This window comes from Acomys russatus, chromosome 30 (genome assembly GCF_903995435.1).
Source record: "Acomys russatus chromosome 30, mAcoRus1.1, whole genome shotgun sequence".
NCBI classification, from domain to species: Eukaryota; Metazoa; Chordata; class Mammalia; order Rodentia; family Muridae; genus Acomys; species Acomys russatus.
The window spans coordinates 2,938,173-2,958,383 of NC_067166.1; the positions used below are offsets into that span (position 1 = coordinate 2,938,173).

Sequence of the window (20,211 nt, forward strand, 5' to 3'; positions counted from 1 at the left end):
GCCGGGGAAGACATCAGAGAGCATTCAGTAGAGTGGCACGTTTGAGCTGAGATCTGAGGGGCAAAAGTAAGTAGGAAGAACACAGAGAGAATTCTGGATGTGGCCATGGCATGCTCAAGAACCGGGTCTTGCCTAGGAAAGAACACACACACACACACACACACACACACACACACACACACACACACACACACACACACACACACACACACACGCCAACCACACCTCAAGCATGAGAGATGGCTCAGCAGGTAAGCTCTTGCCTGGAAAGCCTCACTGGCACCCTGACCTAAATTTGATGACTGGAACCACATAAGGGTGGAAGGAGAGAACTGACTTCACACGCCGTCCCTTGGCTTTCACTTTCATGCCTGAGGATGCCCAACACACTTATTATACACACCCCATAATAATAAATAAGAATTTAAAACTACTTGTATGGCGTTGTTTAATGTTTATTTGTTTTTATGTATATAAATGTTTTGTCTGTGCATACGTATCTTTATGGCATGTGTGTCTGTTGCCCATTGAGGCCAAAGAGGGCATTGGTTCCTCTGGAACTGCAGTCATGAATTATGGGCTGGAATCCAAACCCTGGTCAACTGCAAAAGCAGTTAACTGCTTATCCCTCTTTTCAGCCCCGCCCACTTTGTTTTGCTTTTTTTTTTTTTTTTTTTTTTTTTTGCTGGACTATACAGAGAATACAGATGTGTGATAAGGGTGAGAGTTGTAGGCAGGCTTCATAGGGCCTGTAGTTGCTGTTGAGAATTGTTTTGATGATAATCTATAAGAAATGAACTTGGCAAGAACTCACTTTTGGTGCCTTCATTCTTGGAGGGATTTTCTCAGAAGGGAGAATGCCACTAGTGGAGTTTATCTCCCTTGAGTGTTGATAGTATTTTCCCAGTAACTTTCCCTGTTACACAAAAGCTTGACTTCAGATGCAGAATTATTGTCTCATATTCAGCCGTTGAAGCCTTGGTGTGCTGTGTGTGCAGCAGGTTTTGCACTTTTATAACCACTTAGAGGTTAGGATGTAAAACAGTGAAGGTAAAGGCCTGTAAATATGAGCGAATATTTATCACATGAATATTAAATTAGTTTTAGTTGCACACTGTACAGAAGAGAAAAGCCTAGAAATTACGTTTTGAGGGCAATATATGGGCATAATTATATAGCCAGTTTATTGCAAGCATAAATATTGGGTTGGTGGTGTGCTCTACCTAGCAGTTGCATCTTGTGTGAACAGTAATCATTTTTCTTTTCTTTGGCCTGAGAACTGAATCTAGAGCCTTCAGCATCCAGCGCAGGCACTCGACTTCTGAGCTACATCCCAGCCCTGACATACTCTCTTTCTTTCTCTCTCATGTTTTGTTTGTCTTGTGATGGGATCTCAAACTCTTAACTGTCCAGGCTCTCACTCTGCATGCCAGTGTGTCCTTGAACTCACAGGTACAGCCCTGCCTCTGCCCCCAAAGTGCTGGGATTGAAGACGTGCACCACCACACCTGGTTAGCATTTATCTCTTGGTAAATGCTTGATTGCTTCTTACTTTTCACCTTTATGCATGTATCCTGGTGACTCTTGCATCTGACTGCAGCCTCAGCAGAGGAGAGAAACGGACTGCCCTCCCAAAAGCAATGAAGTTAATTCCAGTAGCATCTGTTCTAAGGAAGAAGATGCTTTCAAGCTCAGCCCCGCCTAAAAGATGCTCTTAGAAGTCTTAAGTGTTGAGCTGTGGTCCAGAATTGGGGCAATAGAAGCTGCCGACTGGGCTCTGGATTTAAAATCAGGAAAGCTTAGGAAAAACATTTCTTTCTGTTGGTTATGTTATTTCATCTCTTTAAAGTATAGTAGGTTTAAACATTATCAAAATGTTCTGGAAATGATCAAAATGTTCTGAAAATTTGATGACCGTAATGCTGGTTCAGTGTCTCCAGTCCTTTGCTTTTGCAGGGCCTGATAATTTGTTTAATTGGCTCGAGGATGCATTTTCTACAGTGAAAATGTGTGTCCATGGTCCTGATGCTGAGGAAAGGCCAGACAGTTGCTTAGGAGCCAGACTAGCATTTGTTGAGAGTTGCCACAGTGGGCTTAACGTAGTGTGCTTAGTCCTTGCATGGAATATGTGATAATTGAAACGATTCCCAGTCCAAAATTTGCCCTCTGACACTGGTGGTTCTCCACCAGCCCTCTTTGGTTTAGGAGAGCTGATATTCCTTCCACTACATTTTCAAAATGGTCATAATTAATTTAAAACCATATTGTGTCGTACACTCCTGACAAGCAAGTTGATAATTAATGTTGGACTGTTACAGAAACTGTATAGAAAATAGCCGATGCTTTGATTTGGAGTGTGCATGTGTGTTTTGAGATGGAATTTTTCTGTGTAGCTTTGGAACTCACTCTGTAGACAAGGCTGGTCTTGAACTCAGAGATCTGTCTGCCTCTGCCTCCCAAATGCTGAGATTAAAAGATATGTGCTACCACTGCCCGGCTTGCGCGCGCGCTCTCGCGGTCTCTCTCTCTCTCTCTCTCTCTCTCTCTCTCTCTCTCTCTCTCTCTCTCTCTCTCTCTCTCTCTCTCCCCCCCCCTTTTATATTATAAGTCTTCCTGTCTAGTGTGCCATTGAGTTTTAGCTCATATCCTTGAGAGTGCTGTAATGCACCTGCTATTATCATTCTGTAGACTTACAAATGCAAGTTTCAGAGACTACGTAATGATTGTGGCATCCAGAGTCCACTCTGCTTTTTTACATCACAGGAAGCTCATGAAAGCAAGCGACGGAGAGGTCTGAAACTCACTGTGCTTATGGTGATGGTGTGTTATGTGCACAGTGAGTTGTTGCAGGCAACATTTGCTCGTTTTCATAAAAGTTTAAACATTTCCTTAGGTAAGGTATTGCTATGGCATAACGTTCAGAAATCTTGAAAAATAGTATCTATATGTCCTTTTATCTTCAAAATTATGTATTGAGTGATATGCTACCATGTCTTGGCCCTGAGAATTTGAGACTGTTCTTCCCCTGCAGTCAGGAGGAGATTCAGTGTCAAGGTCAAGTGGTACCTATGAAAAGGAACCTACTCTTCTGTCTTGGAGTTGAGGAAGTTTGAGAGGAACTTGGCCTGGGATTTAGCCATGAAAGTACACTAGGTAAATAATGCTTCATAGGAGTAACAGTAACATTTACTGAGTAACTAGTGTGTCTGACCTTATTGCCTTTTAAAAATATGAATTGTCTTGATAGCCACTCTAAGACCAGAGTTGCAGATGAGGAAATTGAAGCAGAAGAGATGATCATGTAGTTCATTGTAACGGTGTCAATTCAAAATTCAAATCCATATAGTCCTGTGTGGGGGGCGGGAGAGGAGAGACAGACAGACAGACAGACAGACAGGCATCTCAGCAATGGGACAAATAGGAACATTAGTCTGTGAGGCAGAATAGAAAGATGGAATTTATGGAGACACAGGAAGTCAAAGGATCCCTTTATTCAGGGGTTAAAGCCTTACCCTGGTTGAGGATGGAGACTTACAGCACAACTAATGCTACTATGAAAACTGCCGTGTAGAGACACTATTACTCATAAGAAATCTCTTCAACAGGAGCGTTAAGATGGCAACGTGCATATGGGCTAGGCGTCTGTAAACCACTTCTTCCCCAAATAGTGTCTAGAATTCTTGCAAATGAGACTTTAGCTTCTGTTCACTGTGAAGGCACCTTTGCTTTGCATAGAGCTGTTACGGTGGAGGGCATTCCTTGTGGTCCTACTCAGTGAAACTCAGAAACTACCCAGAGATCCTTTAATCTTTTACGTCACCTCTCTAGTGATAACATTAAAGCCCACCTAAGCCACATATCTGGTTCCGGAAAAGGTAGTAAAGCACAGTTCTCCTTTGAGAAGTCCATGCTCCCACTCCAAGTGTCCTATTCTTTTCCTGAGCACTACTCTGCTCCTAATCCCCACGCAAAACTCCTGTCAAAGCCCTTCTGATAAACTCCAGCTCTGCTTAACAAGGGCTCACCCTGAATTCCTTCCCTGCTGAAGTCCAGGATCCTGCTTTCTCCGGGGGATAGGAAGCATCTGGGATGTCTCTGTGGCCACCCCTGCAGGTGTGGTACAGTATCTTGTCACGCAGCATGTGTAAGAACATCTGTACACAATATGGCTGTAGTGTAAATGGAGTGTGTAAGAATATGTGTCACATATTGTGGCCATAGTGTAAATGGTGTGTGTAAAATATGTGTCACACAGCATGGCTGTAGTGTAAATGGCGTGTGTAAGAACCTCTGTCACGCAGCATGGCCGTAGTATAAATGGCGTGTATAAGAACATCTGTCACGCAGCATGGCCATAGTGTAAATGGAGTGTGTAAACAGCACGGGGACCTTGAATCATGACATGTTGTGGTTACAGTGATGGAAATAATTCAGAGAGACAGGAGGACTAACTTCATCCGAATCCCAGGCAGGGGAGGGAGCGACTCTCCTCAAGCTCTATTTCTGTATGTATATATTGCAGCAGACATATATTTCTTATGGAAACATGTCTCATCGGACCCAGTGTGTTTCCCTTACTGTATCAGAAATACCTGTTTGCTTTGAAAACTACTACTTTCTCCCTTTTTCAGATCATCCTGTCTCCACCTCCCGGATGTAGTTCAGCTGACAGGATGCTTATCAGCACGTCCCAAACCTGGGTTCAAGCTTCAGCACCACACAAAACTGAGTGTGGACACATATGTCTCACTTTAGTACATGAAAGTGGAGAAAAGGACACAAGTTCAAGGTCATCCTTAGGTGTACACGGAGTTTAAGGCCTGGGTTATGTAAGACCTAGTTTTGAAAACAGTTTCTTCTGTCCCACTGCCATTTAAGTTGTCTCGTGTTACAGTTATGCATACACAATACGGTACTTAGGGCGGTCCCACCTTAAATCTAAAGGTTCACCATTAGCGTGCATCTGTGCGCATGCACCGCAGCATGAGGAATTAGGGGACAGCTTTGTGTACAATGCCTCCATCTTGGTTCTGGGGATCAAAGTCAGGTCGTCAAGCTTGTATCATTTGACAGCCAGTGCCTTTCCCTGCTTAGTTCTCTCTCTTATCAGCCATCATTTGTGTATTGCAAATGGTATTCTTCCTAATATCTTTGTAGCTAGATCTCACACTTCTATAATGGCATAGATAATATGAAGTGTAGAATTGCGAGACTAATAGAACAAAAATCCCAAGTGGACTGTGCATTTATGGGATGTACCTCACAAATTGGTACATTAGGCCTGGCTGAAAGGCCCGATGTGTGGCTCCTCCTGTGTGGACGTGGGGAAGAAGGTATTTAACTACGTGTGTGGGTGGCTGGTGGGGGAAAGAGTCCAAGTGCCTGAGGGAGTAGTCAAAGGCAATCTCATTTACCTTAATGTGAAATAAATGATTCGATAGCCAAAGAACAAGTTGTTATTAGGTTTTGGGAAATTGTCAAGATTTAGAAAAGAAAAGAAAAACAAGAGGACTCTGAGTTATGTGCTTGAGGGTCACTGGGCCAAGTCTTTGGTAGCTGACGTTGAGGGCCCTGTGTGTCCATGTGTGCTCACACCCCTTAGTGTCACTGTCCTTTTAGCAGCTTTCAGAGGTCGAGGGGGCTGTACCAAGCATAACTCAGTCTGTGCTTTGGTGCTTTTGAGGCAAGGTTTGGGCTGCCAGTGAAGGAGCTAAGGGTGCTGCAGATAACATTTATCTAGAAGCCGAGGAGGAGCTGAGGGCTGGAGACAGCCCAGTGAAGACCAAGGAGCGAAAACGTTGTGTAAAGCTTTGAGCAGGTCAGAGCTGAAGAGTAGGAAACAGAAGTTTGACTTTTTACAAGACATGCAGTTCTGTCCCCAGGTCAGGATCCAGGGCCTAGGAGGGAAGGCGAGGTGAGCGAGGCCTTGGGGCTCCATGTGGCCTCACACTGTCATGGCCTATTGATGTGGGTGACGGGCGGATTTTCATGAAGTGGGAAAGTGCACTAGAGTCCCCTAATCCTGAAGTCACACAGCACTCGTTGCTAGTAAGTGGTGAAGAGTGAGGGAACATTAGCTGCTTGACGCAGGTAATTAGAAAGTGGGTTTTTTGTTTGTGTGTTTGTTTGTTTGTGTTTAGGAAATGAGACAATGAACATAAAGGTGAGTGTTGTGCATCTTGAATGGGGTCACATCAGTCAGTTGAGCTGCTCATGGTCCCTGCAGCACTAGCGGAGCCTGGGCAGGGGCTAGGGAGTTTCTTTTCACTCTGCAGCACCCAGGAGGCCGAAGCTTCAGGCTGCAGGGTGGTGGCAGCAGTGAGGGTGGTTGTGTGCTGCTGTTTTGCTGTTTTGTAGCATCTCACTTCCAGGTGAGCGAAGCACCTTGGGGCCTGCGTTCATTTCTACATTCTGCTTTTCCTTGTGTGAATTCTAAAAATTGGACCTAACTAGGAAAGCTGGGCGATTTGAAGTGCTGTTCTTAGGCAACACGTCTTAGACTTTGGGGAGTAAAGCAGAAGAGACTTGTTCTGTCAAAACCGTGGTGCTGTGAAAAAGAGTGAGTGAGCTTAGGACCCAGGGCCTGCGTTTCCCAGAGGGCCACAGTGTTTGCGGGTCTACTATACAATACAGACACTGAGTTCAGAGTCCCTGAAATGCCTTCTGAGCTTAAAACTGACTCACTTGTTTTCAGTCTGCGTTCTCACTTCTGTGTTAAGTCACCATCTTCCATTTTACCTCCTGGATTAGTTACTTTTCCAGTGCTGCGATAAAGCCCTGTGCCCAGGGCAGCTTCCGATAGGACAGGTTATTTGGCTTTTGGTTCCAGAAGGGTAAGGAGAATTCATCATCACAACGAGACACAAAAGCAAGTGGCAGTTATGGCGGCTGTAGCAGCCAGATGACAGTGCACATCTCGAACTGCAAGTGTGTGTGTGTGTGTGTGTGTGTGACAGACAGACAGACACACTACCTCTATGACATACTTCTTCCAACAAGGCATACCTAAGACACCACAAAGTACCATTAATTGAATACCAAGTACTTAAGTTCCTGAGATTTAAGGAGACATTGCTCATTCAAATCATCACACCTCCCGCCTATTCTTTTACATTTAAAAAATATTATTATTTATTACTGTTATGTCGAGACAGGCCCTTTCTATGTACTCTTGCCTGGCTTTAAGTTTGCCTGTCAAAAGTCATCGTTCTACTGTTCCTAAAGCTGAGAACTTGGGGCTGAGGAGTATGTTTGCGTCTTCTGCCTCTCCAGTGGATGATTCAGGAGGAAAGGGTGTAAGGTGCAAATGAATTAAAACGCAGGACTGGCCTTATGAATGGTTCTAGTGCGAGGAGTAAGGCTGGTTACGGGCAGCGCCTTGGATGGCCCCTCTAGGACGGCCTTCTGGCTCTGCTGTGGAGAGATGTCTTTCCTTGGGCAAAATACTATCAGAGGAATCACACAGATAATAGAAGTAATTTATGGCTTCTATCTTACACTTCTGACCCAAAGCACCCCATGCCATGGTCTTAGTACAGAATATATTAAACACCTGTCAGTTGGCCCGAAACCTCTGACAAAGCTTTTTAATATACTCACAGCGCAGCACAGTGCAGGGCTGTGAGGGCATTTCCCCCCTGAACTGGAGTCTAGAGCTTGCTTCAGGCTCCTCTCATGTCATTTTATTTTCAGTTCTCCACTAAATCACTTGCACGCTGTATAGTGTTTATTATGAGCGGCACCTTCCAACCCTGCTTTGCAAGCTACTTTAGCTTTGCTGTCTGCCTGCCCCCACCTTTGCCTGCCACCCTTTCTGGCCCTACCCATTAGAGCCTTGAGCTTAATCATCCAAGTCTGCTTATACTGGATTGTTTCCCTCAGAGGGAAACTGATTAAGATCTTACAGGCCTGGTGATTTTCCTCCTGGTATTCACCCAAAAAACAAGCCTTAGGTCAGGGAGTGAATGAATCGTTTTGCAGGGCTTTTGTTTTCCATTTGACTATTGAAAACTGAGGCATGATCATGTGTGTGGGACTGCCCCGTATACTTAAGAAGATGTTAGGACCTTAAAGTAAAACTGTCAGTGTTAGCTTTGGTTTCTGATGAATGTAATGTATTCTGTTTCCCCTCTACCCTCCCCAAAATGAGTTCTCCAGAGCACATTCATTCATGTAAAATTCATGTTAATTTTAGTGCTTGAGGCTCAGTATAGGAATGCAAAGTTGTAATCCTAGGATTCTGGAGATGGGAGCAAACAAAAGGACCAGTGTCAAAGTCTGCCTGGATTACACAGTTATCTTGAGGCTGTCGTAAGTTCTCTGAGATTCTGTCTCAACAAAACAAAATAGAAGAAACAGAAGGGGCTGGGGCTGGCCTCAGGTTACTAGGCTGCTGCTGGGTGGCTGGTGCTATCATGGTGCTGCCCACCAAACCACCACGAAGGACGTGGGTTCTGCAAGTTTTCTGAGAGGAGACTGAAGCCAATTGTGTATTTGACTTTTTCTATGTTACCCAGCTAGGAAGTCTACAACCTACAAGCCTCTTGCTAGTCTACAGCAGGCTCTCAGACTGGATGAAGACAGGAATGGATTAAGGCCTCATTTGGCATTTAGACATTGATTTGAGTGGAAATTGAAGAGAGAGATTGTTGGCTGAGAATTTAGGGTGGTGGAAATCGATTCACCTCAGGAATTGGATGTAATTGTCAAGCAGGCACCTAGCTTCTCTGTCATATAGAGCTGCCAGATTGGAAGGGATAGACTGGTCAACAAGGATTCTATTGCTCTGTAGTAGATTCCCACTCTATTAGCAACTGAACCACAGTGGACCATCGTGTTATTCTACCTACAGAGGCTGAGGTACCAGTAACACTGATATTTTACCTCCTTGACATCTGACTCAGTGCTGTGGTTACCAGAGCCAGGGTTTTGACTGGGGTTCAGCATCTGCCAGGAGCTCTCTTCCTCTTCCTCCCCTGTACATCCCACTAAGACTTGCTATCATCTCACAATTATGATAGGGTGCTAATGTGCTTTTTCCTTGTTTCCATCCTCAACATCAACGCTAGAGTAAATTTTGAGATAATAATTTTGTCTTAAGATGTCATCATTGTGACTTCGACTTTACATGCACACGCACACATTTATTTCACACTCTTGAGATGCAGAATTGGAGAACTACTGGAATACTGGTGGAGACTGGGACGTTAAGACGGAGGGTGACAAGTGTGCCTCCGCTGAGAAAACGTGAACGAATAGTTCTGCGTCTTCATTATGTGGTACATATGTGTCACACGCATGACAAAGTGACATAGACCAAGAGCACATGCTTTAAGGTCCGTCTCTTGCTTTGGTGTTCTTCTATGTGTACATAAGATGTAAGCGGCAGGGAAACTGGATGGAAGAAATGTGGGTCTGTGTGTGTTCCTTACGTGAACCTTTTTCTTTTCTTTTTTTTACAAGTTAAAAAGTGACTGCTTGGCTGTATATTGCCCGGGTTCTTTTCTACCATGCTCATTGCTCGCTAGTTCTCTCTTGTTATTCTTGTTATCACCTTTGAGTTTTCTGCTTAAACATGATTTCACATAAACACGTTTGGCTTCTTGACATAGTAATTGAGCAGCAAAATGTCCTTTATGAACAGTAACATGTCTGTCTTTCCTGTATACTCCACTCACCCATTCAGATGACTAATATTGTATGAGTCCTGGGCACCATGCACCAAACCAATTGACATGGACAGAGATAAGTGAATGCAGAGCTTTAACCTCAAGGGATGGGTAGTCTTACTGATAGACATGGAGAAATGGACACATAGGTTATCTAAATTTCTGTCTCCTGAAATAAGTTTGTTGAAGCCTCAGGGCTCCTGAAAAAGTAATTGGGAAATTATTGACATACCTTTTACACTTTTCTCTAAATCAGTGTAGTCCTCAGAGCTGAAAGCATTTTGTATATAATGGTTTGAAAGACTGAAGTAAGAAGAATAACTTGCGTCTGTCATGTCATTAATTTTGAGTAAAATGACTTTTCCCCCAACAACTCTTATGGAGAAGCAATGCTAAAAATAGATGTTCAGTTTGTGAGCACTGCTGGATGTCAGGGTGTCTGGTGGTTCCTTCCTCAGCAACACACAACACACACACACACACACACACACACACACAGAGTTTAAATTCTGAATGCTGTATAGCTACAGAGCATCTTCTCTGGTATGGAAAGAAAACTTGGGGAGATCTGAACAGAGCACCCTCACATGAAGAGCCTTGCATGTCGCTGAAACGGAAAGACCTGCCTATGAGCTGAGGGAAAGCATCATCAGCTGAGAGAATGGCTACTTCAGGAAGACACTCTGACACCCAGATTCACACCAGCACACATCCTGTGTCACTTTAAATTAGTTTTCTGATCTGTGTGGTCTGTGTGCTTCTATTAGTCTTTGTACAAATAGATGGACAACATGTGGTTGGATTTGTGTGTGTGTGTGTGTGTGTGTGTGTGTGTGTGTGTGTGTGTGTGTGTGTAAAAGCTCTCCACACTAACTGAAGCGTTTTCTTTTTTCCCTGTCTTTACAGTGTGTCCTACTCCGTCCACGTCTCAGAGGATTACCCAGGTATGCATTTCCTTAAAGTTCTTAGTAAACACCTTTGACTATTTTGTTCCTCTGGAAATGTGTGTACATGCATTGGTATATGAGGTGTAAAGACAGGGGAAGGATCCTGCTGAGTGGAGATGCTCCCAACACCGGGCCCAGAACCAAACATAATTTCCCGATGAAGGCATTCTCATGAACACATGTTAGCTTCATTTTGTAAAAACATTACATGTTTACTGCAAATGGACACAAAAATTATTAACCGCTAATGAAATGTTTGAAATATCTTCATACTAAATTAGAAATGCTGATTATATTTAAAAGTAACATAGTTTCCATATTTAAAGCACAATCCAGTGACAAAAAGTATTGACTTTTTGATTCAGAAAAATTCAAGCTTCACCATTTAATAACTGAGTAATCAACTAATTGCTTAAGTAATTTGAGAGAATCGGTTGCCCTTGGTTTTTGTTTCCTTGTCTTTAAAACAGGATAATAACATGTTGGTTTGAGAAATATATGACAAAATGACAAAATTTTAGAGACAATTCAGGAAAAGTATTCAGATTATTTATTAAAATCAGTATAATTATTATCTATCAATACAATTACCTCTTGTTACATAGTAATAATGGCTGGAATGACTTGACTTAAGTGACCCTGAGTTAAAGCCCTGAGGAATACTTTTCTGTAGCTATACTGTCTCATCCCAGTGACCCATGGATGCTACACTAATGATGGCTGTTCTTTAGCTATACTGTCTCATCCCAGTGACCCACGGATGCTACAGTAATGATGGCAGTTGTCTGTTGAAGAGAAACGGAAATTCTCATGTGGTTAACAGCTTAACAAAGCACCCTATATCTCCTACAAAACATGTACTTAAGAACCTGTCTCCAGAAGGTGAAGGAAGGAAGGAAGGAGGGAAGACAAAGCTGAACCCACAGAGGAGATGCAGCACTCACGGAAAGAGTCCAGTGAGGGAATTCAAGATTCAGTGTCCTTGTTCTGCCCCAAGGGTTCTGTCATCTTAATGCAGTCCTTAGCCCTACTTAGTTTTGCTTTCCCATCTCTAAACAAAGCGACACTGTCACCCATGTGAAGTAGTTTAGGGAAGAAGTAGTTATTGAAACAGCAAGAGTGAAGATGGATCAATTCATACAAACAGCACCGCGCTTATCAACACACTTCCTAATTTTAAATATAAGACTGACGTAGGTAGAAAGGAATCTATACTTGGTTGGTCTCCAGACCTATGTTTTAAAAACTTTAACATATTTGTCATATAACAAACAGTCAAATATATTCGGAGGATAAGGTATGTTGGTTTGGTACATGTACACACACACACACACACACACACACACACACACACTGTATATTGATTACCACAATCAAAGCAGTTTAACACACACACATCATCTCGCAAGCTGTGTGTTAGAGTCCTGGAACCTCATAATCTTGTACCTTCATATTTGTACTCTTTGCCCAAGACTTTTCTCCTTTCCTATCCACAGTCCCTGGTAACCACCGTTCCAGTGCTACCCTCACCTTCTTCTGCTTCAGATTCCTTAGGTTATATATGCACGAGATCGGGGTAGTTTGTTTTGGGCGTGTGTCACTCATCCTCATATTCTTCAGGTTCACCACTTCATCGAAGGGTTTCTTTCTTTTTTCAGATGGTTGAGTAGACTACTACTTTATATATATTTACCACAATTTCCTCATGTATTCATCTGTTGATGGATATTAGCTTGCATCCACATCTTGGCCATGTTGAATAATACTTCAAGATACAGGAGAGTGTAAATAGCTTATGGCTATACTGATTGAATTTCATGGGGCATGCCCGGAAGTGAGATGGCTGACCTCAGTCACCTAGAAGAAACAGACAGACGCAGCTTCTCAGACAGAATCCGGAAGAACTCTGAGCAGAGTAATAATGAGTGAGGAGCCTGAGTCAGCAATCATAAACTTGCCGACAGAGACCACAGTGCTTTGGAGGAAGAGTCATTGCTAGTTATTTCTTAACTCCCTAGATAGGAGAGTCTAGATGTAATGTGCTCTCTACTCTGCCTCTTTGGTGATCACAAATTAACTGTAGCTGGACTATTACATCGTAATGAAGAGTTCAACACACGCTGCTCTAAGTCTGAGAACATTCTGACTAGAGTATACTGAGTCAAAAACAGAATTTCAAAGTATAGTGACTAATCCAAACTACACAGAGGTAGAAGGTCTCTTAGAGATCCTTTGAAGGTTATGAACACTCCTGCCTTCCAGTGTCATTTCATGCTAAACACAATTCAACACATCAGTTTTTTGTTTTTTGTTTTTCTTTGTCAAATCTTAGTTCCTTGTGATACTTGAATCACCTTATAGATTTTAAAGCATTTTTTTTAGTTTTCATAAAAAATGAGTTGGAGCATAGTTTTACCTATCATTTTATGTAAAGGTCCACTTTCATAGAAAATCTTCCAAACTGAGTCACACACTTTACTCTTCTTTGTTTTCCAAGCCTAATATCTTACTGGGCCATTTCCTTGCACTCCAGTACAAAATGCTTCTCCAGTGGTCTGTGGATTGCGGAAGGGGTCCGGCTTACGGATTCTCCATCTCTCCTCTGGCTGGCAGCCACCAGCTCTAATGTTCTGTTGCTCCAATGTCTCTCCTTCCTTTTCCTTTGCATTCCTCATTGGTTTTGAGACAGTCTTCTGTCACTGAGAAAGGCCTAGAATGACTTGTCTCTGCCTCCTCCTGAGTTCTGGGAATGCAGGGTTTTGCCACCATCCTTCCTTCCGAAATGCTGTTTTTTCTCTCTCTCTCTCTCTTTCTTTCTTTCTTTCTTTCTTTCTTTCTTTCTTTCTTTCTTTCTTTCTTTCTTTCTTTCTTTCTTTCTGAGACAGGGCCTCTCTGTTGTGCTTTGGCTGTCCAGGACTCACTTTGAAATGCTGTTTTCTTATGCATTTTCTCTTTTAGCTTTGATGGTTAGGAGAGTGCTTTACCTCTAAGGCACACCTCTAGCCTCCCCTCCCCTGTTTATAGGGTTTTATTTAGTAGCACAAAGATTCACATCAGTAAGAGTAACTAAGGTTTAAGAGAAATTGGCCTGACTTTGCCTATCATCCTAGTACTTGGGGTGGGGGTGGGGGAGTGGTGACTCAGGCAAGGTGGTGTCATGCAGAAACACCGTGTCTGCATGTCTGAAAACAAAACCACCACAACACCAAACTACTACTACTACTACTACTACTTAATAATAATAATAATAATAATAATAATAATAATAATAATAATAATAATAGAAAAATAAAAATAATTAAGAGGTTTACCTGTAATAGAGAGCTCACCTTCTACCCCCACCACTGCTTTTTACCACTGATCTGAATGCATGAAGCTATTGATGGAAGAGAACCCATGTAAGTGGCCACGTCATGATGTAAGTGCGTCGTGATGTAAGTGGCCACGTCGTGATGTTAAGTGGCCATGTCATGATGTAAGTGGCCACGTCGTGATGTGCATCTAACTCAGATGAATCTACACAAGTTCTGCTTCTTGGTCTGTGATGTGAGGCCACTCAGTAAACGTGAACATGTCACACTGTCCCTAGTGGTATCTGGAGATTAAGCACGCCCACTGGTGGCTAAGACTCGCTCGTCAGAGGGATGAGGCCGACATGCCTTGTTTCCACTCAGTTTATATCACCCTCTCTCCGCGCTGGATAGCTGAGTAAAGCTCTTCCATAGATAGTCTTCTATCGATAATATGCACATGTATATGTATATATGACTTACTTAATTTTAGTGTTTTAAAATAGTACATTTGAAGGAGAGAGGAACAACACTGACTCAAGTCTATCAGCTAAAATTCAGCTTCTCACTGCGCTGCCACAGTGGCGTTGTTACGGCCTGTCTCAGGGTTCTTTACGATATGCTCTTTCAGTTATTTGAACAGAAATTGATCTATGTTTCCATTTGTTGAAGGCGTCTTAATTTTAGTAAGTTAGTAGTAGCTGTGTTATAGAAAGTTTGCCTTTAGATTATTTTACTTTGCTAATTTTGGTTTGTTTTTTCATGCAGGGTCTCACTGTGTAGGCTTGGTCACCCTGGAACTCACTGTGTAGTCCCAGGCTGGCCTCGAACTCACAGATATCACCCCGCCTCTGACCTGAGTGCTGATATTAAAGAGTGTGTGCCACCACATCCAAAATATAGCACGCACACACACACACACACACGCACACGCACACACGCACACGCACACACACACACACACACACACCTACCAATTCCTTCAATATATGTTTCTCAATATAGATCTTTAAGTATGGTAAAATAATATGTTGTTATGGTATAGCACTTCATATTTTATACATATACACATATATACGCTTGTGTATGTGGTGTGCATTTACATACGTGTGTGTGCGTGTGTGTATATTTATTTATATATATATATTGTTATGAATGGATGTGGAGGCCAGAGGACAACTTTCAGGAGTCAGTTCTCTGCTTCCAGTATGTGAGTCCTGAGAATCGAACCCAGGCCATCAGACTTGGTGGCAAATCCCCATACACACTTGACCATTTCTAACGTGTGTACTATGGGACAGTTGCTAATGAGCTGGCTGTATTGTGGTGCTCTTCAGTCATTAGTGACAAAAGTAGATAAACAGCTGGGTGTTATATTACAACACACTTTTATCATACTGAAAGACCAATATTTATTGGAGAAATTGATAAAGCTATATATTTTTCTAGAGGCAAAATTGTGAGTAATAAATGTAAGGACTTAACATGAAATTTAATGTTCAATATATGATAGATTTACATAAAAATTAATTTATAGAAGAATGATTCTGGTGAGACCTAATAGCAATATGAGGGTGTAATTTCAGCAAATCCCTGCCTAAGAGCTTCCACCCTTTCCTCCCTCTTTGTCTCCTTTACTTTCTAATATTTTGAGATTTTTGTTTTTGTTTTAGACAGGGTCTCCCTTTGTGTCCTAGATTGCTTTCTGTTGCTAAATGCACAACATGACCAAAGCAGCTTGTGGACGAAAAAGGTTGTTTCACTTACCAATGTGTTTGGTTTTGAGTTTTTAAAAATCATCTAATGTCCCCTAGTTATCTCCTCAGCTGAGTACGCTGCCTTTTGAAATAGACATTTACAGTGAGCAGAGTGTTGTCCTGTGAGACGAGCCAGCCGCATACAATGCTGGATTCCCTTAGGTGATATCAGTAATGTGTGAGGAGCCAGGCCTGGTGAGGAGGCCTTAAGAGACAGGCAGGAGGGTGCTGAATTTGCAGGATGCTTAGGGAGACTGTGTTTTAAACCCTTCTCCAGAAGCATGGAAAAGGAAAGTGTGGTTTTGAATACTTTCTCTCCAAAATCTATATTCTTGTGAAGTGCTATGGGCACCTTTGAAAAGGCCATCATTTTCTGCTTAATTTACCCCGGACTCTGCAGTTTGCTTTCTTTTCTTTCTTAGTTAATAAGAATAATAGTATGCCATTCATGAGAACTGGATTAAAGTGAAGATAGAGTTCTGTTGCTTTTATAGAGGATATATACTCAGGATACTGTGTCTTTACTCATATTTCTTTGCAGATAATACCTATGTGTCAAGTTCAGAAAACGACGAGGACGTGCTAGTTACTACAGACCCAATTCCTGTCATTTTCCATAGAATAGCAACAGGTAACAACCACGTAATATTTTTCTTTCCAAGCGTAAGTTTTAAAAGTTGTTGTTGCTTAGGTGTTTTTGTTTTCAATATAGCAAATGCATATATTTACCTGTGAGGAATCTGCTTATATAATTTTTATATCTAAAGTTTGATAGCTTTTCAATAATGTGTCACATCAGCATCACTGTTGAAATTATTTTCATCTATCAGGACTCTACTAGAGAAACTGAATATAGCAGCTGTCATCAACCTGTGGTCCATGACCCCTTTCTGGGGGTCCAAAGAGCCTTTTCATGAGGTGGCCTAAGACCGTCAGAAATATCAGATATTTATATGACATTAATAACAGTACCCAAACTACTGTTATGAGGTATCAAAGAAATACTTTTATGGTTGGGGGTCACCACAATATGAGGAACTGTATTAAAGGGTCACAGCATTAGGGTGGTTGAGAACTGCTGGGCTACAGAAAACCCAGGGCAGGGGAGCGACTCTGAAGTAAATCGTTAAGAGTTGAAGAAATCTCTGTGCTTGCTCTTTGATTGGTTAACAATTGTACACACAGTGAAAAATCAGAAGTGCTTGTGTGATTGTCTTCAAAATATCTCTCAATTTTTTCACAAAAGGGGGAGAAAAGCATAGCGTGTGTTTATCTAGGAACTCCTGAATGTTTGGCAAATAATATGCTAAAATCCAGAGTAACTTTAAAAATTCTTTCTTGCAGAATTAAGAAAAACAAACGATATCAACTGTTGCTTGTCCATAAGATCCAAATTACACAAGGAAAATGGGGAGGTATGTAAAGTACATTTCATTTGTCCTTTTAGCTTTGATAGTGTTTTTAATCCACCAGGTATTCTCATTTAGTGTCATATGTAGATTATGGTTGTGTACAGTGAATAAAACAGAGACTCGAGGCTTTTTTTATGGTGCCAATTGGGACTTAAAATTAACCCACAGAAGAAGCTCCTGCTAACTTAATAGAAAAGAGTCTGCATAAGGAGAATGTAGACGCCATGTAATTAATTCTCTGTTTTTCATATATAGCAGTGTAGTTGACAGAGAAACACCTATGTACCTTGTATCACAAGTGTACATGACTGTATATAATTTTGATGAGATCTTTAACATTCTATTTGTAGAAGGGGTGACCTTCTAAGCCAAAGTAACATAGACCTGAGAATAAACTTACATTCTGGGGGTTTTTATTCATTTTTTTTAAAACCTAAAACAAATTTGTCTCCTATCCTTGCTTTTAAATTTGTTACTTTGTTGAGAAACAAACAAATAAAAACCCCACTTTTTTTTAAAAAATATTTGATCCCCGAATAGCTCCATCAGGCCACTAGACAGAGACAGCGCAATGCACAGTGGTTGTTAGGTTTGCAGTGTGACCCTTGCTTGCCCTTAGTGCCTCACCATCATTGTGTTTTCCTTCCTTCATCCACTGTGACAATGACTGCTTGAATAAAGCTGTCCTTGACCAAAACCTGTCAGAATTTCATTTAATCCAAAGCCCCTCTTCTTGGCTGTTGTTACATTTTCGTCAAGAACTTGAAATTTGGGCATGAGCAGCAACATGGATAGATGAAGTTCTGAATGCAAAGGAAATGCTGCTTTTTTTTTTCCTTAAAGAAAAAAAAAATAACTTGCTCATCATGACAGCAATAGAAATGCCAGTGTGAATTTTCACTGTACTTTGGATATATGACAGATGTTCTGCCCAGTTAGTTAACAACTCAGACATCAAGTTTAAATCATACTACATTAAACACTCTTTTAAAATTTGAATTTTCCAAACAAATCATTTTTATATTGTGAAAGTTCTCTTTGTATTTGTATTCTCTTCCTACTTAGTTGCATAATTTCATTTTTATGTTACTGCATTCCAAGTTTCCTCTTTCATATTGTTGCTTTGTGTTGGCAGTCAGAGTGGAAAACCATCTTGGATAAATAATGTTGGCGAACTTTTTAATAAGAGTTGAATTAGTGTGAACCTGTTAAATATTTTATCCAAGGAGAGCTCAAGGCACGGTTGATTATACAGTTTTTCATGTCCACCAAACTGCAAGTGTTAGCTTCGCAAGAAGCAGACATGAAGAAAGGTTTATTTTCAGTAAACTTCTCTGAAAGAACCAAGTCCACCTACAAAGTTATCTCTTTGTAACGCCTTTTTGTTCTGAAGTTTTATTGGAGCACCAGTGTACAACATTTAAAATCCCCTCGTTATGCCATGACCTGCCTGTTATGGATGCTTTCTAGTTTGTTTGACCGGAATTGTCTTCCTTACCATGTCAAGGAGTCACGGCAAAACAGCACGGTGGAAGAGGACTCAGAGGGCGACAATGACTCTGAGGAGTTTTATTATGGAGGACAGGTAGGCAACCAACCCCGCCTTCCGCACCCAGTCCTGGTTTTTACAGTCCTGTTCGTCCTGGTGGGAGGCGAGGGCCTAGAAGTTGCTCAGGCTTCAGTAAGTAAGCAGAAAACATGAATAATTTATTTTCCACATCCCACACGTTTTCAGAAATTAAGATTTCCTTTACAGATCTTTTCACTGTAATCATTCGTCCACATTCATCTATGTCCTAATTACTTCTAGAGGTTTAGCACTTTGGTTTTGATTATCGTTTGGACTTTCACATTGTTTCTTTGTTATTAAATTTTTGATTAGCATGCAAGGAAGTGGGGTTCACTGTGGCATTTTCACACATAGGTGCCGTTCTACTCTGTTTTTAGTCACCCCTTTTCTGTCTCTTTCTGGTCTTCTGTCTCCCTCAAATAGGCCCCTTTGCTTTAATCATATGATCATAGGTAGCTCATGAGTGGAAACAAGTACACTTTTTCTTCCTCATACGCTTAACAAGAGATATTTGTAAATGTTGGCATTTCTAATAAAAACATAGATTGTTAGTTTTAAACTGGAGATGGTTAATTTTTACAAATTTTGATTGGTCATAATTATTTAGAAATAATTGTTGCATTGTGCTGAAAATATAGGAGGAATATTTTTAAATATGCATAAGTATCCTGACTACATATGTATCATTATGTGCAATAATTTCCCAGAATAATGTTAAACTTTAAAATCAGGCATCTGATTTTTAGGGTATAACCAACATATGTGCTGTTAGGCTTCTGTGGCCTCCTTGATCAAATGCCTTTGAAGTTTGTGTCCTTTAAGGCTAGGGTGATACGATTAAGTGAGCCTTTAAGGAAAAAGATGGAAAAGAATTAGCGTGACAGGTGTTGTGAATAAAGTGTCGGTCCTTGGTAAGTCAGACAAGCGCCAGGCAGTGGAGACGTGGGCGTGGTGTGCTGGCCTTCTCTCCGCGGAGTTAAGGTCTAGGTGCCCCAGTCCCTCCAGTACAGCAGCACTTCCCCAGGGTGCAGAAGGGGCCTTCCAAGTCTGATTTTTGTTTACACCACTCTTTCCTCCAGAGGGGAGCTTGGTGCTTTTCTTCAGTCTGGATTAAGTTTCCAGAACATCTGCCAGTCACTCACTCCTTTTAAACATTTGCATTTCTTTAGAAAAGCGACTTGAAAAGTGAAAGATGGATCACTAACAGTGTTGGAAGTAGAGAAAGGGTATCCCCTATGATGTAGCTCCGTAGTAAAGGCAACAAAGAAATAGCCCTGTCTCCTCTTCCTTGTTGTTGGAAGGCATCATGCATTGGAGCGTTCCATCATGCAGCCAGATGTTTCATTAACCTGAAGCCAATCGGAGCAGTGGTCATAAGTCACACTGAGTAGAAACGAGTGTCACTTTACTTCACAGCACAGCAAATAGGCCAGGACAGGAGAAGTGAGGAGAAGAGAACTGCAGAGTCAGCTGTGGGGTGTTCGAGTACGCCACCGCTCTGGCGATGTTTATAAGACCACAAGAGACAGAAGACGATATGTAAGGAGGATAAATTGGAGTAACAGAT

The 20,211-nt window shown here is 41.6% G+C and overlaps 1 protein-coding gene across 1 annotated transcript in view; it reads left to right on the forward strand.

Moving 5' to 3' along the window:
• Positions 1 to 20,211, forward strand: part of Parp8 (poly(ADP-ribose) polymerase family member 8) — a 154,971-nt gene that overhangs the window by 74,615 nt on the left and 60,145 nt on the right. Inside the window, exons 4-7 of the mRNA XM_051172595.1 lie at positions 10,575 to 10,612; positions 16,204 to 16,293; positions 17,007 to 17,077; positions 18,582 to 18,659. Of these exons, the coding sequence (XP_051028552.1) occupies positions 10,575 to 10,612; positions 16,204 to 16,293; positions 17,007 to 17,077; positions 18,582 to 18,659 (277 nt within the window). The remainder of the gene's footprint in view (positions 1 to 10,574; positions 10,613 to 16,203; positions 16,294 to 17,006; positions 17,078 to 18,581; positions 18,660 to 20,211) is intronic.